At 38.9% G+C, this 24,869-nt stretch overlaps 2 protein-coding genes across 2 annotated transcripts; both read left to right on the forward strand.

The window, feature by feature from the left end:
* The first annotated feature begins 16,327 nt into the window (after nucleotides 1-16,327).
* On the forward strand, nucleotides 16,328-21,276 carry LOC104121597 (exocyst complex component SEC15B). Its single transcript, XM_009633629.4, has one exon. The coding sequence runs from the start codon at nucleotides 16,474-16,476 to the stop codon at nucleotides 18,874-18,876; it is 2,403 nt and encodes an 800-aa protein (XP_009631924.1). The 5' UTR covers nucleotides 16,328-16,473; the 3' UTR covers nucleotides 18,877-21,276.
* Nucleotides 20,682-21,276, forward strand: LOC104121596 (uncharacterized protein At5g01610-like). Its single transcript, XM_009633628.4, has one exon. The coding sequence runs from the start codon at nucleotides 20,682-20,684 to the stop codon at nucleotides 21,174-21,176; it is 495 nt and encodes a 164-aa protein (XP_009631923.1). The 3' UTR covers nucleotides 21,177-21,276.
* Nucleotides 21,277-24,869: the final 3,593 nt, after the last annotated feature.

A 24,869-nucleotide genomic window follows, 5' to 3' on the forward strand; every position in this document is an offset into this window, starting at 1 on the left:
CCTATTTCAAAATTTCTGGGCCGCACTTTTTTGTTGTAGACACGAGTCATTCTTTGTTGGTACAACTACTCGTGGCAAACTGCGACCAATCATTTTTCGTCTATCATGACCCAAAAATCCATTAAAGGTCGTGATAGTGCTAACACCACTGTCATGCAAGCCAACAATAAAAGTTTAACTTAATTATTCATTTTAGTATTTTGAAATCGAAATTTTCCTTCAATTAAATAATCAAAAATAAAATTTACAGAGTAAATGATAATATTTTTCCAACTACAATACTGAACAACTCATAAGTACCCCCAAAACCCGGTGTCACAAGTGCATGAGCATCAACTAGGAAGTAAAATAAAATACAGCATCTGTCCGGAATACAAATTAGACAGAAAAAATACAAATAACCCTCGAGGAGACTCTGCTGGCTGCGAATCGTAACCTGAAATGCAACTCGCGGCAAGTCCTCGCATCATCCGTGCCTCTGTGCCCAAAGGACCACCAGACATAAAAGTACCTGCACACAAATGTGCAGCAAGTGTAGTATGAGTACATAAATCAACGTGTACCCAGTAAGTATCTAGCCTAACCCAGAGGAGTTGTGACGAGGGGTCGACATCGACACTCACTAGTGGTCCAATAATATCAAGTACAGTAAAGAGGTGAACAAATATGATGCAGAGTAAATAAATAAAATAAACAAGTATAAATACGTGGTACAATTCTCTTATTTACAATAGGCTCAAGCTCTCAATTAGCAAATTTCCTCCTCAACCGGAGCATATATATAAATATATAGTGGACCTCACCAAAATGAGTCGTTATACTTCAAATCAGGAAGAACTCACAGATACGCTGGCTTCTTGCCAAATGTTACACACGATTTCATGAGGATATTTTATAGAAATGTCGAGGCGTACGGCCCGGTCCCATCATAATCTGTGCACTGCCGAGGGTCGAAAGACACGAATCATAGATGCATCTATTAACCTGTCGAGGCGAACGACCCGCTCCCATGAGAGTATGGCACATAAATCCTGCCGAGGCGAACGACCCGATCCCATTAGAGTAAGAAGCTTTAACGTGTCCTTGACCCCACTCACGAATAAACGTGTGAGTTATAATTTCTTTAACGAAAAACCTTTCAATGAAACATACATACATATATATATATATATATATATATATATATATATATATATATATCACGGACACAATTTAATAAGAGGAGTACAATTGTTTCATGACTAATCATGAAGCTCGTGAAGTCTCTACAATAACGAGTCTATCACTCTACGCATGTCTAGTCTCAAGTCATAATGCGAAATAAAAGAATTAAGCGAGCAAGGATAATCCCTATAGTACAAGTATAACATGGGGTGAACCTAAGTCTACCCGGACAATAACATGGATCTAACTACGTACGGACTCTTGTCACCTCGTGCGTACGTAGTCCCCGCAACAAGTTTCACATATTAAATATATCACCTAGGGGTAGTTTCCCCCTCACAGAGTTAGACATGAGACTTACCTTGCTCCGAAGTTCCATAATCCGGCTCCAACGCCACTCTAACACACCAAAACGATGCTCGTAGCTCCAAACTAGTCAATAAACATGCAAATCCATAAATATATACTCTAATACTCATAATAAATCAATTTATAACAATTTCCCAACTCCGTTCGAAAAGTCGATAAATCAACCCTCGGGCCCACGTGCTCGGATTCCGAAATTTTTTCAAAAATAAACTTTACCCATAACACCCCGAACTCAAATATATAATTTATTCCAAATTCCATGTCCAATTTCGGGGTCAAAATCCAAAAATATAATTTCTAGGTTTTTCTTCAAAACCCCAAATTTCTACAAATTTCCATGCTTAAATCCAAATATAAACCAAGTATTTAACTTGCAATAGGTGGGAATCACTTACCTTAACATAGATGATGAAAATCTTCCCTTGAAGCTCTCCAAAAATCGCCCAACCAAGTGAAAAATGGGAGACAAATGGGCCAAATCCCGTTTTTATAAAAAAAAAAACATTCTGCCCAGACGACCTTCCGCTTCTGCGGCCTTCTAGCCGCTCCTGCAGCTCAGCATCTGCGGAAGTCCCATCATAGATGCGGCTCCACCTCAAACCAACATCCCCCGCTTTTGCGCCAAAGGTAGCGCACCTGCGCATGCGCTTCTGCGCACAGACATGCCGCTTCTGCGACCTCCCCCCTCAGCCCAGCTACTGCTTCTGCGACCCCCTGGCCACTTTTGCGGCTCCGCACCTACGGCCAAAACCTCGCAGGTGCGATTATACCAGATAACAGCAGATCCAATATTCTTCCAAACCCAAACTCGATCCGCTTACTATCCGGAATCCACCCGAGGCCCTCAGGACCTCAACCAATGATACCAACACGTCTTAAAACACAATATGAACTTAGTCGAGCTTTCAACTCATATCAAACAGCGCTAAAAACATGAATCACCCTCCAATTCAAACTTAATGAATCTTTGAAACTTCAAACTTCTACAATCGATGCCGAAACCTATCAAATCACGTCCGATTGACCTCAAATTTTGCACACAAGTCATAATCGACATTACGGACCTACTCCCACTTCCGAAATCGGAATCTGATCTCGGTATCGAAAAGTCCATTCCCGGTCAAACTTCTCAAAATTATCCAAATTTCCAACTTTCGCCAAATGACCCCAAAATGACTTACGGACCTCCAAATCCACTTTCGGACGCGCTCCCAATACCAGAATCACCATATGGAGCTATTTCCAGACTCGGAATCCCAAAGGAACATTGATAACATTGAAATGCACCTCAACCCATATTTATAAAATTCTTCCAGAATGCCAACTTCCACAATAGGCACCGAAACGCTCCTGAGTCATCCAAAAATTCGATCCGGACATACGCTCAAGTCCAAAATCATCATATAAACCTGTTGGAACCTTTCAAATTCCGATTCCGAGGTCGTTTACTCAAAAGTTAAACCTTAGTCAATTCTTCCAACTTAAAGCTTCTGAAATTAGAAGTTTCTCTCCAAATCAACTCCGAATTTCCTGAATGTCAATTCCAACCACACGTACAAGTCATAATACCCGAAGTGAAGCTACTTTTGGCCTCAAACCGCCAAATTATGCGCTAGAGCTCAAAATGACCGATCGGGTCGTCACATCATTAATCAGTGTTAATTGTTCCAATCGGTTCTTGACCCAATCTTTATCCTCAATCTTGGCTTCAACAATGATCCGAATAGACGGAATCTCAACTTCGTTCCAATTTTCTATTTATTTTCTTACAAGCCTTGTCTTCAAAACATTCTATTTCTTGATTCATCATTTCGGGGTCTGACGACGTTTTAGGATTTGGGCATGAAGTCTGCAAGCATGTCATGTCATTAAAATCTGCATTAACAGAACTGAAAAGAGAATAAGAAAAGTGACAAGATTAAGAAAATAGACATTCATGGACAATAAAATATTAATTTCATTTGATTTTTTTTTAAAGATAGAAGGGTTTACATTAGAAAGTAAGACAATAAAGTAAAAACATCCGGATTACACCCTCAAATAATCCGAAAGTAGAAAGGATAGCAAGACCGGCTACCGAGACTCCCGTCTGACAGAGAGCTTCAGGTTTGGCGACCGTTTTTTGGCTTTTCTTCTGTCTCGAAAATGGTTACAATGGCCTTCAGTGGCAGATCAAATTCCTCATCATCACAGATCATTTCAACTACTGGCCCATTAGTGTGAGTAGGTGGAGGATTGTTCGTCATATTAGGGGTCTCTTCATCCCTAAGAACTATTGCCTTGACCTCGATGAGGTCTTCTACTGCTCTTTTAAGAGTCCAACATTCTTCAGTATCATGTCTCACTACTCCAGAGTGGTATTCACATCTAGCATCAGCTCGGTGCGAGAGGGACTCGGGGTTTGGCCGATTCGGGGCCACTGGCTACAACATACCTTGTCTGACTAGCTTTTGGAACAAGCTAAAATATGATTCACCAATGGGGGTGAATTGATTCCTTCTGGGAGGCTCTCTTGGGAGAGGATTGTATTGGGAAACATTTTGTTGGGGGACTATAAGGAGCTTTGTAGGGACGGGCATTTCTGGAAGGTGTAGCTCGGTTTTGTGTATAATGTTGTGGCCGCGTGTAAGGTTGTGCATTCATCACCACATAGGGAGGCGGTACCACGGCACAAGCAGCATCTTTATGGGGATAATAGTGTTGTGGGACTATAGAAAGCATATATGATTGGTTGAATACCCTGCGGGCCCCCTTCGAGCTCGAAGCTATCATGGCTTCCTCTTCCCTCCTGTTTCTGTTCATCAAACCCCCCGAACCATTCTGAACGGTCTGTGATGTGGCCTTAAAAGCAGCATGACTCAAGATTCGACCCGTTTTTAAACTATTTTGGACCATCTCCCCAATTTTGATAGCCTCGGCGAACGGATTACCCATAGCGGACATCATGTTCTGGAAGTAGTCCGCCTCTTGAGCCTGTAGGAAGACCGTAACCATTTCTGCTTCGTCCATTGGAGGCTTTACCCTGGCGGCTTGCTCGCGCCATTTGACAACATATTCACATAAACTTTCTGCAATTTTCTTTTTCAAATTGGACAAAGAATTATCTTTTTGGATTTTTTTCACCCTTGCTTTCTTTTGTTTTTTGGTTGTTTTCCGTTCTTTGTTTATCATTGTTATTTTTGTCCCTCCTTTCTTTCTTCTCTTTTTTTTCACTCGATTTATTTAATGGCTATGATCGAATCCGATGAGGATTGCCTACATATCATGACGCCGCATGAATCAGATCATTACGTAGTTCAGGAAGATCATGAATAGACTGACCCATTTTCTTTTTCTTCTTTTTATAAAGACTTTTAAATATTATGTTTTTGAGTTTTTTCCTTTTATGGAATTTTTGGATTTTTGTTTTTTGAAAGAAGGAATTCTAAATAAGGAAGAAAATATTTTGGATTTTGATTTGAATTTTTTTTTTTCAAATGAAAGACTTCGAAAAAGAAGAAAAATATTTTTAGATTTAGTTTTTTTTTGGATTTTCTAAAGAAAGAATTCTAAAGAGGGAACTAAGGAAAAGTAAAATATTTTTGAATTTTTTTCCTGAAAATTGGGGCCGGAACTGATGAGGTTTGCCTGCGTATCTCACATCCGGTGAGAATTAGACCTGCGTAGTTCGGTCAGTTTTGACACAACAGGAAAAATATGAATTTTGAAGATTTTGACTCATTTTGAAAAGAATTTTCTTTTTCTTCTTTTTTTTTTTAAAAAATTTCGGCAGAGTTTCAGGATTTTTCAAATGCCTGGGGTTTTCAGAACCGGGTGAATTTTCTCTTTCCTACCTCACTCTTGATTTTTTCTTGATTTTCTTTCCCTATTCTAGAAGCTGATCAACATGCAAGCCGAAACAAACAAATGCACAAATAGCACGTAGAATGCATCAGGATGGTCTTTTATTTTGGGTACACCTGTCCTAGACGGACCCAACCCTTGTGTTGAGTCCCCAAAGTCAAATGCACGTGATGCTAACAAACGTTCCTACTAGGGATCTGGAATGAGGCTATGTTATTCTAGGTTTAAAGTCCTGGGGAGTGTTTTAGACCTGGCTTACCCAAGCAGACAGCTCGAGCCGAGGTGGAGGCAACATACCGGGAGCACGAAAGTCTACCCGGCCTAGTTACTGATCCATCCTTGTTCTATTTGGTATGACCTCTAATAGAAAAGTGGGTCACGCTCACGTGTGCACCATAAATTCAAAAGACTTAGAAGGGAGGCGTACGAGGACAGTTTATACAGTTCAAATAATATTAAAGCGGTAAATGAGCGACAATTAACACATCAGGCCCACAAACACAGTAATATCAACAATCAAGAAAGCCAAGTATAGATCACATTACAAGCTCGAATTCTGAACTCTGAACGAGAGATTCCGGGTTCGTTCCCTAGCAGAGTCGCCAGAGCTATCACACCTCCTTTTTTCCGAGGAATAAGGAGTTTTTTCAATTAAAGTGACATTATTACAAATGAGATTATTTATTTAATTAGAGTCGCCACTTGGAATAGTTATGATGGTGTCCCAAGTCACCAAATTATTTTAAAATTCCAAATCAAGGAAATGGCTCTATTTATGGTCCGTGAACACATAAGACCGGGTAAGAAATTTTGTTAATTCGGGAGAAGGTATTAGGTATTCCCAAATTTGGTGGTTTTAGCACGGTCGTTTTAATCATACCTGGCTTAATTAATTATTTAAATACGTATTTTATAACCTGCATGTATTGCACCTTTTATCGCTTTTCATTATGGCGTTATGGATTTATCTTTGAAACGGATCATGTGTGTGTATATCCGTTGTGTTTAGTGTGCCAAAATTATGTCACGCGTATGTGTACACAATTAATATCACTTTATTATTATTTAAGATTATTTTTCCAAAGCCGCGCGAACGCGTACCTTGGTTTTAATTTTAGAAATCATAACTATGTCACGCGAACGTTTACATAATCACGATAATTCATTTATTAATATGTGCTTAAAGCATATTAGCGATTTTTAAGTTATTCTTGCTACGTTTGGGATAATTGTAAAGGCCATAGATTATGGATATGAAGTTGTGGAAGAATTGTGCTAACTTTATTATTGGTATTTGGCCCAAGTAGTAACTAAAGAACACGTATCCTATACGTCTACAAAAGTGGACCAACTATTTTATAAAACGGGCCAGTAAGATTCCACTCATCCAAGCCCAATTGTTTTTTAAAGGCTTAAACTAACAAATAACCCTCTTTTATGATTTCAAAAATAATCGCCACATCCCAAACCACTTTTAAATCTAATTAAACATACAAATCAATTTAACCACTGCAATATCTGACAATTACCCAAATGAAACAATAGACAAACATGAACCATACTTTAAACAAAGATAATAAATCACACACAAGACATAAACATTTAAAGTGAAGCATAATATGGGTTGGAATCGGAACAGTAGAGGAAAAGGAATAGACCTATATGAAATCTATTTTTTGTGTATATCCAAAGGACCTGCAAATCAAGCTTTGTACATAAACAATGGTCGATCAGCGAGCAAAATGAAATCCAGCGATAGCATAAAGATGCAAACAAAAACTTGACCCAACGACCTCAACATGGACCTCGACAACCTCGACTCAAAACGGGTTGGTTTTGCTGTTGTTTTATGTAAAAAAAAAATTGCTTTAAGATGATTTTGAAGGTATTTTGGTGGGTTAGAGGTGCGTTTTTGGGCCTGAGCATCAGACGTGTTTTGCTAGTGTTTGGTGCTGGGTTTTCGACCTATTTTAGGATTGTTTTTCAGTTGTTTTTTGGGTGGTGTTTTGCAGCTTTTTTTTGCTGCATTTTCCAGCTGATTTCAACAGGTATTAGCTCGTGTTTGGGCATGTTTAGGGTAGGAATATCGACTGTTTTTTTAGCTGTGTTTATGAAGGTTTGAAGGCTAGTTTTTGGCTGATTTCGCTGGGAACAGAGCTGTATTTAAAGGTCATTTTTGGACTATTTTGGGGGTGATTTCGGGGCTGGTGTTTGGTGTAATTTTCAGCTCGTTTCATGGCTGTTTAGAATGGTATTCATGGGTCTTTCATGGCTGAAAATTTCTGGATTTTTTTTAGAAAGATGGGACACTCGAATTGAAGAAGAAGGCTCGCCCGTTTTTTGCTCTCCGTTTTCTCTCTATGATTTTTCAGGTGCCCTTTAATTGTGTGAGTGAGTGAAAGATATATAGGTGTGAGATGAATTAGGGAGCAAGGAACTCATGTGCAGGCGAGTAAAAATTTCTTGTAAGGATTCTTTTTCTCTTTCCAATGCACTCCCCAGAAAAAATCTGTTAATGAAGTGTCTGAGAGCATGTGAGGCACGAAAATGGAATTGGCAATGCCATTGTGAGGGAATCTTTTGCAACTTGACCATTTTTGATTGGTTATTTTTATTTTTCTTTTTTTTTTAAAGATAATCAAAATTAAAGATACTACACTAAAATTAAAAATTAGAAAAAATATAAGAAACTATTAAGGAAAAAATAATAAAATTACTAGTCTTACCAAAATTAGAATAAAGACATATTTTTGTGAATTTCTTTTCTTTTGAAAATTAAAACAAAGCTAGTAATTCAAAAATGTGAATCTTTTTGTGGTTGTTTTTAAAAGAAAAATCTATAAAAGGTAAAACAAAAGATAAAATATATAGTTTAAACTCAAAGAATATTTACATACTAAAAAGTGGTGAAAATTTTGATTATGGTAAAAAATTAGGTGCCCACATTAACTAGAAGACTGGCCATTTTAAGCAAGTTCATTTTTCGGTCTTCAAAAAAATGCCATCACTTCTTCTCACTCCTGAAAAATAAGAACAACTCCGAATGGACTCCGGAATGTCAGCAGACCTTGAAAGATTTGAAAAGGTCTTTATCAACCCCTTCGTTACTATAGAAACCGGAGGAAAGCGAACAATTGCTAATTTACTTAGCAGTCTCGGAGATAGCGGTAAGTGTCGTTTTAGTCCGTGAATACGAAGGTACGCAATCTCCTATCTATTATATTAGTAAAATTTTAATGGAAGCAAAATCTCGCTACCCACACCTCAAAAAATTGGCCTTAGCTCTCGTAGTCGCCGCTCGAAAGCTTAGGCCTTATTTTCAATACCACCCGATAGTTGTGGTGACAACTTTTTCTTTGCAAAATATCCTTCACAAACCTGAATTGCCAGGTTGATTGGCCAAGTAGGCAGTCGAAATGAGTGAATTTGACATAGAGTATAAACCCAAGACTGCGATCAAATCAAATGTTTTGGCCGACTTCGTGGTCGATTTCAATCCCGGACTGCTGCCTTTGGCCACCAAAGAAGTGGTGATAGTGTCGGAAATGACATCAGGAGTCTGGTCCTTGTTCATGGATGGAGCTTCCAAATGTGAAAGGATCCGGGCTCGGGGTAGTACTAATTATGCCCTCGAAAAAACCCTGAGGAAAACCATAAGAACTATTCCCTTGACTAACAATGAAGCCGAGTATGAGGCTTTGATTCCATGAATTGAACTGGCCCGGGGAATAGACTCTGAGGTCATTGAAATCAAATGTGATTTCCAACTGGTAGTAAATCAGGTATACTGGATCTTCGACACCAAGGAGGAACATATGCAACAATATGTAGTGAAAGTACAGACTCTGCTCACACGGTTCAGGAAATGGTCAATCACCCACATCTCGAGAGAAAGAAACGCAGAAGCAGACGCACTGGCCAATCTGGGTTCATCCACGGAAATGAAGGGATCAGATTCGTGTATGTCATACAGCTCATGCATTCGGTATTAGATGTGGACGATTATTATGAAGTAAATGCGACTAATTTGTTCTGGGACTGGAGAAATGAGATCATTGACTATCTTGAGCACGACAAACTACTCGAAGATCTAAAGGCATCCTGGGCACTCCGCACCAAAGCAGCTCGTTACAGCTTCTGGGGAAGCGAGTTGTATAGAAAGTCTTTCCAAGGCCCGTTGGCCCGATGTTTAGGAGCCTTTAAGGCTAATTACATCATGAGAGAAGTTCACAAAGGAATCTGTGAAAATCACTCGGGTGCGGACTCGTTAGTGTTAAAGTTAGTCAGGGCAGGATACTACTGGCCCCAGATGGAACAAGACGCTAAGGCGTTTGTTCAGAAATGCAATAAGTGTCAATGCCACGCACCGTTAGTACACCAACCGGCATAACTATTGCATTCGGTATTGTCACCTTGGCCAATCATGAAATAGGAGATAGACATAGTCGGTCCGTTGCCTCTGGCTCCCGGTAAGGTAAGATTGTTTTTAATTTTAACTAACTACTTCTCTAAGTGGGTTGAAGCAGGACCTTACCAGAAAATCGACGAGCGCGAAGTGGTTAATTTCCTGTGGGAAAACAAAATATGCAAGTTCGGAATACCAAAGTAAATAGCATACGACAACGGGCTACAATTTATAGGCGCAAAGGTCACAAAATTCCCTAAAGACTTGAAAATCAAAAGAATCACATCTTCGGTATACCACCCGAGCACAAAATTTCTCTCTCAAATACGAAGCAGAAGCCTTGATCCCGGTGGAAGTGGGAGAACCTACCATGAGATACTTCCGGGCAGACGAAGAAGCAAACAACGAAGCGTTGCTGGTTAAATTGGAGTTGCTTGACGCATGCAGGGACTTGACGCATATAAGGATGGTGGCCTAGAAACAAAGAATGGAAATATAATACAATCGAAGAGCCAATCTCTATTATTTCAAAGCGGGAGACTTGGTTTTAAGAAAAGTGACTCAAAATACCCGAGAGCTCAACGCAAGGAAGCTGGGTCCAACGTGGGAAGGCCTCTACCGGGTTTCAGCTGTCACCAGAAAAGGATCACATGAACTGGAAAATCAAGACGGAGTAAAATTGCCGAGTAACTAGAATGTGTCACACCTCAAAAGGTACTATTGCTAATGAGCAGCGCCTATATTAAAAGTATATGCTGCACTCTTTTTCCCTTCGTCCAGTTTTTGTCTCAATTGAGTTTTTCTGGCAAGGTTTTTAACGAGGCAGTAATGGAAAACATACTATGAAGGAAATGCCATCAGCAAAAATAAGACCTTTAAATGATAAGGCATGGAAACAACAAACCACTACGGGATGGTTAGATAGTCTTTGGCTCGATAGCAAAGTTACTAATGGGAAACAAAGCTAGCTATCAAACCAAAAGCTATCCGACCATTCACGAGTGCCCCTTCACTACAAGCCACTAGGGGTGGTTAGATAATCTTTGACTCGGTAGCAAAGTTCCTAACGGGAAATGAAGCTTGCTATCGAACAAAAGATTATCCAACCATTCACTAGTGGAATCTTCAAAGAAGCAAGACTTCTAGTGTTCCAATTCGCATTCGAACATTGGGGGGCGGGAGAATGCTATGAGAATACGGCAACCTGATTGCCACAGAAATCGAGACTATGAAATCCAGGAACAAGAATGTATCATCGGAATCGGGGACTGCGCGACCAGCTCTGTAGAAACAAGTTGTACAAACTAGCTACAAGTAGTGGTAATTTCTTTCCAGCAAAACAAATGCTTATGTACTTTTGAAACTTGAAGGAATAAAGTAAAGTCCTTTTATTTTTATCTTGTTTCTTGTCCAAACAATGAATTAATTTTATCATTTGAAAGTTAATCAAGTACTTCAAATGCTAGTGCCAGAATGAACAGGAGACGACCTCTTCAAGAGCACCATAAACATAAGAGGGCCTTTTCTTATGAAACCCTCATAGTAAAGGGCTGGTTCCAGAAGAGTTTATGCCTGGAACCCAAATGCTATCGGGGAAAAATGCACTGGAAGCCTTGCATAATTCGATGGCAAAAAGTAAACTTTATGCAATGCTCGAACGAAAAGCACTTTTATATAACAAACGTGCCAAGAAGCACAAGTACAAAAGTATGAAAATAAAACAACAAAGGCAAAAGAAAGAAAAAAACTAAAATACTGTGTCCCCAGAACTTAGGGGAAGAGAAGCGTCTGCGCCCAGGAGAAATAGGCGGATCTGCTGTCGGCTCAGGATCTTGGCCTCCATCATCATCCCTTCAAGTTCCTCCGCAGTTCCCAAGAACTCAAAACCGGAACCAGAAGAGTCAGTTGCATCGGGTTGAACCGGGAGGCACCTTTCGGGTGATTGACTCCAGCTCTCGGGCCTTGGCGATCTCGGCATCAAAATCAATGATGTATGTTTTGGCCTCTTCTAAGGTTTTTCTCCTCATGCAATACATATAATATATTTTCTCAACAATGAGGGAATTCGCTCGGCGCTGGAGCTCTAATTTAAGCCGATCAACCTCGGTTAAAAGGCTATCCCGCTCAGATCTTATAGCCCTAAGGCTAAGATCAAGGTCACATATAGTGGAGATATGAACCTTATTGTGTTCCATGACCCACTTATACTTCTCCTCCATCTAGGCATGCTTCTCTTTACCAGCAACAACCTCTTCAACTTTGGAGTTCAAGAATGCCTCCAAATTATTCAATCTCTCAGTAGAGGCAGCCTCGTGCTCGGCAACACAAGAACAACATCTTGGACCTCAGACCATTTAGCCATGTCTTCTTCAAATTGTACACTTAACTTGGAGGCTTCTTGTCTAAGGGCCATCACTTCGTGCTCGCTCTACTGCAACCGAGCCTCCAACTCACCGGCTTCAGCAACTTGTGCTTCCAGTGTCAGGAGGCGAGCAACAACTTTGTCCCTCTCGGCCAACAGTTGATCCCGCTCGGATGTAAGCTTATCTTTATCAAGGATCAACTTTTGAAGGCCCCCAAAAGAAAGGAAGTTGGCATGCAAAGCAAAAATCAAAGTTAAAAATCCTTTCATAACAAATCAAGAGAAAACAAACAATAAAGAAAACAAGTACCATACCGCTGCTGCATTGTGCATGGCATTATTTATCATACACTCCCCCGAAAGAGAGTGTATCTTCTTCTTGTCTTTCTCTGAAGCCAACAGCTTCAGGTAATTGGCGAGCTCTACCGGTCGGGACAACAGATGGCACTCAGTAAAAACCGAGAGAGAGACACTCATCCTCCTCCTTTGGGATATGTAGAGGGGGCTAATAGTTGTGCCCTAAATTCCCATGGTCTAGGGACTAGGGAGGGGGGACATCCTCCTCTCGGGTATATGCGACCGGTGGGGGTGATGTAGCAGTTGCTGGTGACGAAGGTATGACCAACATGGAAAGCGATGAAGTTGATGGTGTTATGGGTTAAGAAGCAGCTGCGGCAAAGGCAGTACTGGTTGTAGGTTGCTCATCAACTGAAGACGGAAGAGGCCGGGTACTCATTCTCATAGTATCGAGAGTAGCAACTGGGCTCGAAAGCGAGAATTGGCATTCTCCACTAGGTCACACTTTCCCTAGAGCGCTTGGACGTCGTCCTCGGTTAGCGTTATAAGCTCTTCAGATTAGAAATTTTGTTGAGTTGATGAAGGTCGTCATCTCCTCTTTAGGGAATTCCCTTCATCACTGGCTTCCCCATCATCATCAATCACCACAGTGGCTGCGGCTGGTTCGGGCGCGATGTTCTTCACCTTTTAACTTTTGCCCTCGGCCAAGGAGGAGCGCCGCTTTTTTGGTTGCTTGCTCTCCAGCCGGGGACTCCGAGAGGAAGCACTTGCACCGGAAGCTGATCCGTTGGCGCCTGTTCGGGTGAAGTCCTCCTTCAGCAACCTCGCAGCCTCTGCAGGATAAGCCAAAACGTCCTAATTGAGGATGATAACAGAGCCCTGTGGAAGACCTGAATTCAACGAAAAAAGAAGTTAACCAATTTTCTTATACAAAACAAAATAAGATGAGGGCAAGATCAATTTCACGAGTCAACTTACCATGATTTTTGGCCTTACACCCGTATTTTGGGGTTAGTTCTTTCCACTGGCGGGTCTCAGGCGTGGTAATATCTTGAATCTTCTGAACTCACTGGTCTACACCTTCAACCCTTGGTGGTGTCTACCGAGTTGCTGAAATAATAAAAAATGAAGTATCAATAACACCGTGAAACAACCTTTTTTCAGAGAAAAGACAGGCGTTGAACTTACATGTACTAGTTCATGACTCAGGGAAAGATAGAGTTGTGGATGGGATGATATCTCTGGTGACAATAATAACGAACCGCTCCATCCATCCACGGTTGTTGTCGTCATCCATACTGTTGAGCAAAGCATGGTGGCCACGTTTGCTGAAGTTTATTACTCCCCTACAGAAAATCTTGGGGGAGTAGAGGTTCATCATGCGAGCCAAGGAGAACTCTTCCCCCGTCTCCTGGTACAGTCGCCATAGACAGGCTACCGTCCGCTATACAGAGGGGCCTACTTGTGCCAAGCAGAGTTGATACCGGTGGTAGAACTCCAAGATCACGGGGTCAAGTCCCCCACTCAATGAGAATGGGCCCAAAGTGAAGGGGTATGTGTAAACGTACGTAAAGCCCTTCTTAGGAAAGGTTACTTGCTCCACCAGTTCGAGAGCGATGATGTTCAGGTCATGGCAACCACGATCCTCCATCACAATAAGAATGCAAGGACGGATGGAAGAAGGGTACACGCCAACAACCCATGTACGAGAGCTTGTAAAAGGAAAATTTTCTTCGAAGTCCTTGACTGTGCTGAGTCTTCTGGGAATGATGGTGCTCGCCGTAGGAGGGGCAGCATCATCGGTGCTTTCTTTATTTTTTAAAGAACTTGAGTTCTTGGAGGAGGAAGCTATAGTTAGCAAGAGGTAATAAAAGTTGTTTGAAGAAGAAGATTAAAGAAGAGTGAAAGTAAGAAAGAGTTGAATGCAAAGAAGTTGAGAGAGTTTGAAAAACTGTGAAGTGTAAAAGAAGAAGAATGAGGCATATAAGTAAAGGAATAGGCGGCTAAAATCGTGGCCATGATTACCTCGAGAATAGGCTAAAGTATTGCTAAATCTTGGAGTGACGCGTGTTTGGGGCATTAAATGCAAAGAAACGTGTGTCTAATCAAGCGTCATAAACTTTTTAGAAGGGATCAGAAAATTTTTCGCCAAGAAAGGTATCTTCACCAACTTTTCGATGACACAAAGATGTGCCAACGAAAAGCAGGGGGACTATCTATATATGGTAAAATCGGTTCGTATTAGATACTTAAATAATAGAGCGACACGTGAAACCGAAAACACATGGAAAGCAAGGCAAGTGGAAACCAAGACCGAGGACAGTAACTTCGGTTGGAACTGAGCAGACCCGAAGGGAATATTGCTAACGAAAACAAACGGATGTTTGCCATCCGATGACATTCAATGAATAATTCTTCAGTACTAAATACACAATCCGTTACAGAGAATTTTGACATTCACAGCCTGCCGTTACACATTCATCAATGGGCCCCATAATTATCATTTAAGAGGGGCTTGATCATATGACCTTGTTCCGTAGGTGTAGCTATAAATTTTGACTTCAACAACCATTGTAAGACACGAATTTTTTTAACTAACTTATGCTACACATTATTCTAAGTTCAATAATACTTTATTTCATGTCTCTTGATATTCTTATTATTACCTTCGGAAGCCTTGCTCCCGGAACCAAGTTGTTTGCTATCTTATCTCGATTTCAACGCTAAGTCTTGCATTTTATTTAATTTATTTATCATTTTGGGATCAAATCGATTCGCTTTAACGGATAAACAAAAAATATTTTTTAAAAAAATTGGCCAAACACAATGAGCTTGCAAAAAGCATTACTCAAACGAATTGATCAAACACAAACTGTTATTTTACAAAAGTACTTTTTCAAAAAACACTTTTCAAAATAAGCAATTTTTGGCAATTTGGCGAAACGGGCTCTAAGAATGATAAAAATTCTATATTGATGATCCTAATTTGGTTGAAATTCAAGTTTAATTGTCATTTCAATGCAAAGTAAGGGACAAATGTAGTAAAGTGTAAAACAACAACGTGCAATAGTATTCATTGACTTAATATACTGAATTTCCCTTTAGGTAAATTTTCCAATCAAAATGAGGAATACAAAGATATTTAATGAGATAGAGGCACTTAAACAATAGACAAATAAGAGATGCTAGAAATTGTGAAGACCAAACGCGTATTGACTTTTTTGGTGTATTACTTTTTCTCCTCTCAAAGTAGCTCTCCAATAGAACTACTAAAAATAGGATTCTACACAACTTTCACTAATTTCAATAATTTGATTTAATTTATTATATAGAATTTAAACTTTGTTTTATTTACAAAACTAACTTTTCTTGTGACGAAGTAAAGCAATTCATTGATCGGCAACCAGACGATGCATAGCAGTACAAAAGATAACCTAAAAATAGTTAGCTCCTGTCTATTGCACTGCTGCTCCTAAAGGAAATGTTTTAGTACAAAGTTTATAGTATATCAAATTATCAACTACCGCAAAATAATTCCTTTTATTTGTTTTTATTCCACATGAACAAACATGTTTGTCAAAAGGAATCATTTGATTTATATTAGATTAGTTGTATTCACTTTGTGTAATTACCGTAGTTAAACTAGAATGTAAATGATGTTATTTGCACTAATAATTACTCCATAAATCACCAAATACTTGCCTCTAATTATTACCCCAAAAAATAATACTTGCCTCTGATTATTACAAAAGGTTGGCCCTTTCAATTATAGTTACTATCATACCCCTATATTCTGGACTTACCATTGGAGGCATCAGGCTAAAACCAAGGGGGTAAATTAGTCAAATAAAGACCATTTATCATTACTTTCTCATTTCAATGTCTCAACTATATCTTCGTGTCCATAATTTTCTCCCGTATTCATTTTCTGTGTCCTAATTCCTAAATCCCCTCCGTCTGTAACGGCTCCGTCACTCTAGCAGTTACCACTATTACTGTGACCGGAATAGATAACGGAGGAACACAGCTAGCGATGAACACGTCAAAGATGCGCCGGAAAGTTGTTCCGGCGGCGGTAGATAACGGCGACTCAGCCGACAAACTTGACCAGCTACTCCTCTCCGCCTCCATCTGCAACGGAGAAGACGTCGGGCCCTTCGTTCGAAAGGCTTTTGCTTCCGGCAAGCCCGAAACCCTCCTTCATCACCTCCGGCACTTCGCTCGATCCAAGGAATCCGAAATCGAGGATGTCTGTAGAGCACACTACGAAGACTTCATCACAGCCGTCGACGATCTCCGATCTCTTCTCTCCGACGTCGATTCTCTCAAATCTTCACTTTCCAACTCAAACAGTCAACTTCAGTCCGTCGCCGTGCCTTTACTAACTACGCTCGATTCCTTCGTCGAAGCTCGAAACAAATGCACAAACATAACTCTCGCTATCCAATCCCTCCACACGTGCGTACAGCTAGTCGAGCTTTGCTCACGCGCCAATCGTCACCTCTCAGAGAACAATTTCTACATGGCGTTGAAGTGTGTGGACTCTATCGAGAGAGAGTTTATGAACAAAACACCGTCTTCTACTCTCAAAAGAATGCTTGAGAAGCAGATCCCTGCGATCCGTTCGCATATTGAACGGAAAATCAACAAAGAGTTCGGCGATTGGCTTGTTGAGATCCGTGTAGTTAGCCGGAACTTAGGGCAATTAGCTATCGGACAGGCCTCGGCGTCGAGGCAGAGAGAAGAAGAGCTCAGAATCAAGCAACGACAAGCTGAGGAACAGAGTAGACTCAGTCTTAGGGATTGTGTTTATGCTCTTGAAGAAGAAGACGATGACGGATTTAATGGAATCAGTGATGACGCAAAGGATGGTAATGGGATATTAGGGTTTGATTTGACGCCATTGTATAGGGCTTATCACATAAACCAAACTCTAGGACTTGAAGATAGATTCAAGCAGTACTATTTCGAGAATCGCAAGCTTCAGTTGACTTCAGATTTTCAGGTATCTTCAATGACGCCCTTTCTTGAATCTCACCAGACATTTTTCGCGCAAATTGCTGGATTTTTCATTGTGGAAGATAGAGTTTTGAGGACTGGTGGTGGGTTGGTTTCGAAATTGGAGGTGGAGAATCTATGGGATACTGCTATGAGTAAAATGTGTTCTGTTTTGGAAGATCAATTTTCTAGAATGCAAACTGCTAATCATTTGTTGTTGATTAAAGACTATGTGAGTTTGCTTGGAGTTACATTGCGTAGATATGGATACCCTGTGGAGGCTTTGCTAGATGTGTTGAGCAAGCACAGGGATAAGTATCATGAACTCCTTTTATCTGATTGTCGAAAGCAGATAACTGAGGCCCTTGCTGCAGATAAATTTGAGCAAATGTATATGAAAAAAGAATACGAGTATAACATGAATGTCTTGTCATTTCAGTTGCAGACGTCAAATATTATGCCTGCGTTTCCTTATGTTGCACCATTTTCGTGTACTGTGCCTGATTGCTGTAGAATTGTACGGTCGTTTATTGAGGACTCGGTGAGTTTCATGTCATATGGTGGTCAGCTTGATTTCTATGATGTGGTGAAGAAATACTTGGATCGGCTTTTGACTGAGGTCCTGGATGGAGCCTTGTTGAAGCTCATTAATACGTCTATTGGTGGCGTTACCCAAGCAATGCAGATGGCAGCTAATATGGCTGTGTTTGAACGTGCATGTGACTTTTTCTTTCGTCATGCCGCACAGCTTTCAGGGATTCCATTGAGAATGGCAGAAAGGGGTAGGAGACTGTTTCCTTTGACTAAAGCCCGTGATGCTGCTGAAGAGATGCTTTCTGGTCTGCTTAAACAAAAGGTTGACGGGTTCCTTTTGCTGATTGAGAATGTGAATTGGATGGTGGATGATCCTCCGCAGGGTGGAAATGAGTATGTTCATGAGGTGACTATATTTCTTGAAACTCTAGTTTCTACTGCCCAGCAGATCTTGCCTGTTCAAGTTCTGAAAAGAGTTTTGCAAGATGTTCTATTTCATATATCAGAGATGATTGTTGGGGCTTTACTAGGGGAGTCGGTTAAAAGGTTCAATGTGAATGCTATTATGGGTCTTGAAGCTGATGTCAAAATGTTGGAATCATTTGCCGAATCCCAAGCTACTCTCTTATCTGAGGCAGATGCTAGCCAGTTGAAAGCAGCATTGGCTGAGTCCAGGCAGTTGTTTAATCTACTCTTGAGCAACCATCCAGAAAATTTCCTGAATCCAGTTATTAGAGAGAGGAGTTATAATGCTTTGGACTACCGCAAAGTTGTGACCATTTCGGAGAAGTTAAGGGATCAATCTGATAGGCTTTTTGGGTCTTTTGGCACAAGGGGATCTAAGACGAACACCAAGAAGAAATCTCTTGATGCATTGATAAAAAGACTGAAGGATGTTAATTGAATCAGCAAATCTTTGTATGTTTTGGTCCTTGAGAGATCTTCATATTGTGGTTGTGTTGATTACTTGCTGGTATCATATCTAGCTTCCTTTTCAAAATTTCCTACCATTTGTGTATTTTTTATTCCAATAGTTCCACATTGATTGCTGTATTCATTCTTTAGAGAACATTTGTTTTCCTTGTTAATTGTCATATTCTTTTGCAACTTAGATATAATTTGTTGTTCTCGCAAACTAGTACTTTCATGCATTAGTTAGTCTCTAGTGTTATTCTGCAGACACATGAAGTCTCTAGTGTTTTTGTTGGTCTCTAGTGTTTAGTTAGTCTCTAGTGTTTTTGTTGAATATATCTTTTGTTAATTTGCTTCTTTACTCTGTTGCATCTATAAAATTCAGTCATTTCCTTATTGCTGTTCCTCATGTGTTGACAAAAGCCTTCTGCTTAGCTATGCAAGACTTCATCATGCATATGATCCTCTTGTATATTGAATTAGACAGAGAATAAGCATATAAGCAGTAGTGAACCGAGAAGGAAGGGAAAAAAAGATGATTAGTGTAGTAGTTCTTTAGTTACTGGTGATAAGACCACTTCACCTGGAAAGAGTCACCACTGTGTGATTGAATCGAGTACATGAAATGAGAGGAAAGAAAGAAGAGGCTATGCTGCAAATCACTGAGAACCTGCTATCTTTAATGATAGGAGGAGTTGTGGGAAGAAGCAAAAGATAATGTTGATACTGGGAAAGAATGTATTTTGACTTATTAATCGCTTTGTGAAAAAGTAGTACCTGTTTAGTTACTGACAAGGTGATTAGCGGGGGATGCAGTTGACTATAAAACACGATGATATTCACTACTTCAATAGTAAACATAATAGAATCTGACTTTTCTCGTTAGGCTGGAGAAATTAGCGCATGTACCTCTTAATTTCCTCATCATTTCCCTTTAGCACTGGGGACTTGGGAGTAACTGAAATGTTGATGGATGTAAACCTCGATGCTGTTACCCTTGAAACTCACAGAAATACAGAGCCATAAGGTGAGGTTCGGCAAACTAGGTAACTTTAGTCCAAATCCTCTATTAATATTAAAAAATTTATTAAATATATATAAAAATTTAATTTAAAATCTAGTTATTAATATATGATATGGTTATCATAGAATTTAAAACTCATAAAGTTTACATTTTTGCTGTCCGTTTAACCGTGTGTTAAATGGCTTATGCCCCTGTTTTTTTATCAATTGGTCAACTAATCCTCAATCTAAAAGTTTGTGATCGAGTATACAAGTACTTTATTTTTAATGTTCTATATTTATTGTGTTCTACTTGAAAATCATTTCATTATGAGAAATGTAATTACCAGAACAAGACAAGATGGCAGCTTACTCAAAATAATCAGAAAACCCACCTGTAAAGCCTCTTGCATGAGATTATGTTTTATTTTTTTTGTCTTATGATACATTTTTTCATTATTCCGTTTAAGAAAAATGATATATTTTTATATTTAACATAATTTAAATTTAACCATTTAATCACGCACTAATGATATTGCTCATTGTCCACACCGCTTCCAAGTTCCAATCCAATGAATTGTATATACAAAATATGGATAGCGGAAAAAAGAAATTGCTATATAGAGTAAGTGCATCAATCTGCACGTGGACAACTGGTCAGAGTAACAAACTAATTTGTCATACTTATGAGCAGACATCTGTCAATATCGAGCATCTCGATTTGATATATGTCACACCATCTATTTTATATGACGGTGTACTCTATAACAGCCTAAAACTTCATTTTTCAGAGAAATGCCAATGTCTTTAACAAGCATTCTCTGCTTCTTCTTTCTCTTCTTTTCAGCCACAACAGCTTCAAGAAATGAGAAGCCATCAGCCTATGAAGAGCTGCAGCGTTATGACTTCCCAATGGGGATTCTTCCAAAAGGGGTAAAAGACTATAAATTAAACACCAAAACAGGTGAATTCTCAGCTTATCTTAATTCCACATGCAGCTTCAGATTGGAAACCTCGTATCAGCTAAATTACAAGCCTGTTATAAAAGGGGTTATATCAAAAGGCAGGCTTACAAAACTGAGTGGTGTAAGTGTTAAAGTGGTGTTGCTATGGCTTAACATTGTTGAAGTTAGGCGTAAAGGTGGGAATCTTGAGTTCTCAGTTGGGCTCACATCGGCGAATTTTCCGATTGAGAACTTCGAGGAATGCCCACAATGTGGGTGTGGATTGGATTGTGTTAGTAAAGAGGAGAGAAAGATTAGACAGAAGGTCTTTGTGTCTTCTTCTTAGAGTAGGTACTTTGATTTTGTCGAGTCTCTTTCTCCTCTTTGTCTCTGTTTCAGTGTATTCGTATCTGCTGGAAATAAGAAAAAGATTGGTGACTTCTCAACTTTTGCTTTATTTATCCAATAATGCTTTTTTCTAAGTTGTTTCTTTCGTATAGAAGTGAATAATATAGGTTACTATCATGTATATATATAGAACTGTATGATTCAGATCAGATGCAAGATCACTTGCTCTTGCATTTCCTCGAAGTACCAACTGTAACAAAAGTAAAAGCAGAGAAACCAAATCTATCACGAGGCAATGCGACAAAGCTAGAATGAAAAGCCTAAATTTAATTTCAGTAGGAGTGCATATTCTACTCCAATATTTCCTCTAAGGGTGTAATCACATTCAGATGATTGCATTATACCGTCAGTGTCTCAACCAAACCAAGTGGGAGTATTTGAGCTCTTGATGATATGTACTATCACTTCTTGGATTGAAATTGCAGTCCTATAGGGAGTATAATTGTGGAAAAGTAGTGCAACTGTGAAATGTCATTTCTTCTGTCGTATCTGTCTGACGGACAGTAGAGTCGAAAATAAAAATAAAAATCCAAGTCTCGGTTAAATGTCGTTGGTAGCTGATAGAAAGAAAACACAATTCATTAAAGAGCATAAACATTCATTCAGCCATAGGGTTCCCATTACTCCACATGTCTTTTCGTCTTTTATCCATAAAAAATAATTCGCACCAGATGTTTACAACAAGTCTAGTAGTTCTAAGTCTATTAAATATTTTTATTTTAATTTTTTTTTATCATTTTCTTGGATTTTACATCTTGGGTCTACGTACTTTTATTTCTCCATTAAAGATCGAAATAGTAATTCTGAAAGTTAGTATAGGAAAAAGGGGAAGTACTGGGTTACTATATAGAGGAGGAGAGTCGAAAAACAACATGAAAATTGTGAAAAAATACTATATTTTACAAGGCTTTGGAAAAAACAATAAAGATTGTGATTATTATAGTACATTCAGAAAAATTATTTGATTAATGCAATAGCAATGCTCTCACCTCAGCAAAACATATTTTCTTTGATGTATGAAGAAAGGAGATTTGGCTGCCCTAATGTTTTATACTTCATTTGCTTTCTAACGACACTGTTCATTTTTTCCGATTTATTTAACCTATCGTTAAGATCTTAACGGAAATAGCTAGAATATTAAGTAAATAGTATTATTTTGATATTATTATTTTAGATTACGTGCAAAACAAATGGGAATTAACTATGAATAAAGACCATTAGTTATAGTTAAATAAGGTGGCAAATATCATTTATTTATTAGCTCGGTATAAACATCGGGTGCGTGTAAGCTTTTACCGTCTTTTATCTTTTCCTCCTCCGCCGTCTAGCATGTGTACACCCCCCCTCCCCCCCCTTTTCCCCCCTTTCTTTTCCCCTTAATCTTTCCTTCTCCCGTATTTAGGGGTGGTCGTCGATTGATACCATACAATATTTCGGTATTTCAATATCGTACCTAATTAAATTCGGTATGATTTAATTTTTTTCATTTTGGTTTTGATTTATTCGGTTCGATAACTTTGGGTTGTTCGATTTGAATACTAACTAGTGCATAGAGCCATAGACTGTAATACTCTTAATTAAAGTACATAAAAATATATACAAAAATAATATTTGTTGATAAAATATTTGTTCGAGCCAGCAAGTATCAACCTATAGAGAGTAAATGGTACATAAAGAAATAAATTTCTTATAGGAAATGTCTTGTTACTTGCTTAGAGTTCATTGCTAGACTTAGAGAAGAAAATAAAATAAGTAAATTTTTAATTTTTTTATATTTATGTTTTAATCAATAATATGTGTATTGTGTAATATAATACTATATGTTTCGGTACGATATCAATATGTCAATATTTCTTTTTAAAATACGGAATACCAAAAATAATACCAAAACTTTTAAAACTTAAATCAAATACAAACCAAATATTAAAATACTAAATATCAAATACCAATTTTTTTGATTTTGATATGGCCATTCGGTATTTGCCAAATTATACACAATCTTACCCTTATTCACTCACCTACTGAATCTGAAACAGGTAAAAAGATAAACGCCTCGTGGTAAACTTTCTAAGTCCAGCATCTTCCGTATTGTGCTTCTTTTCAAGAGCGTTCCATAACTCTTTCGAAATTTTCATGACACTATAAACGTTGTACAAGCCATCTTCCAAACAACTCAAGATATAATTTTTGCACAAGAAATCAGAATGCTTCCATGCCTCCGTGACCGCAAAACGCTCATTATTCGAAGTTTCTTCTCTCAAGACTGGAACATCCTTGCTGATAAAGCGATGCAAACTAAGTGTGGTCAGGTAGAAGAATATTTTCTGCTGCCAGCGCTTGAAGTCCACGCCGAAATTTTTTTCGGGCTTTTCTGTCGGTACCATCGCCGTTGCAGGCGTTGTGCGACTTGAAGACGCAGTAGCCATTGCAGTAGTAATAGTCCCAACAGAACCATTTTGTTGTTCCGTACTTGTTATCATTTTTCTGTAAAAAAAAATTGACACAACCAGAATTAGTAAGCCGATGAAATTTTTATATCTTCAAACCGAATATAAACAACCGAATAGAAAATCAAAAGGATTTTAATCTCGAATTGAGTAAAAAGTCACAAAGACTTTAATCTCAAACTGGAGTAGAAAATTTAAAGATTTTAATCACCAAAATGGGAGTAAAAAATCGCTAGGATTTTGTTCTCCCAAACCAGAAAGTAAGATGAACACAGAAATATAACTAAATTCCTTAAGCTTGTTAATATTCTGTATTCAAAAATCAGAAAATTAGAAGATGTTAGTTTAAGAAAACAAAAACAGAAAATTTCAAGCCCACAAGTTTCTTGTGTGTCCTTAAAAAATTTAATCCCCTTGTAGTTGCTCAAAGTTTTGGATTAATTCCTCCGAGGATAGAACGGAATAACTATTCTGTGATAGCGGCACTTCGGATCACAAAACTTCGGCGAACTGAAATGGCAGAGCAAATCACACAAAATGCTTACGTTTTGCTTTGAAAAGTAATGCAGAATGGAGGAGAGATAGGAGAGTTTCTCAGATTCGGTAGTGAAAATGAGGCTAAGACTCTCTATTTATTGCCAACAAAGTGTAGTCCCAATAGGTGCAAAGGTGCATGTTCGTTTGATAAGATGTCAATTCGGCAGAAATTATTTGAATTTCCGTTGAACAGAATGTTTGGTCACGAATTTGATCGTTGGAAAATAATGCCGCGAATTAATATTTTTAGCGCAAAAAATATCGTTGGAAAATAATGCCGCGAATCAATTGACCAAATTCAAATCCAAATCCAAAGCCGAAGTCGAAGTCAAAATCGAGCCGAGCCGAGCCGAGCGAGCGTTGACGGCGGCGGCGCAAGGGTTGCTCTATTCTCATCTCTTTAAGAGCTAGAAGAAGTGCTTCCATATATAAGCACAAGAATTTTCCTCTTCCTATCTAATAAGGGACAAAGTTCCTTTGTAAAATGAACTAATTCAAAATTTTATTTTCCTCTATTTCTTTTCCCACCATTTTTCATTCACACCTTTTTTGTTTTAATTAATAAAACCCAACAATCCCCCACATGAACGAGGAATGACTATCCGAAAAAATATGAATTAATCGCATATGGATAAGTAAGTTTCTCT

This window comes from Nicotiana tomentosiformis, chromosome 1 (assembly GCF_000390325.3).
Source record: "Nicotiana tomentosiformis chromosome 1, ASM39032v3, whole genome shotgun sequence".
NCBI lineage: Eukaryota > Viridiplantae > Streptophyta > Magnoliopsida > Solanales > Solanaceae > Nicotiana > Nicotiana tomentosiformis.

Excerpts from the sequence above, each read along its gene's own strand:
- LOC104121597 (XM_009633629.4), top strand. The coding sequence starts at position 16,474 with ATGAACACGTCAAAGATGCGCCGGAAAGTTGTTCCGGCGGCGGTAGAT.
- LOC104121596 (XM_009633628.4), top strand. The coding sequence starts at position 20,682 with ATGCCAATGTCTTTAACAAGCATTCTCTGCTTCTTCTTTCTCTTCTTT.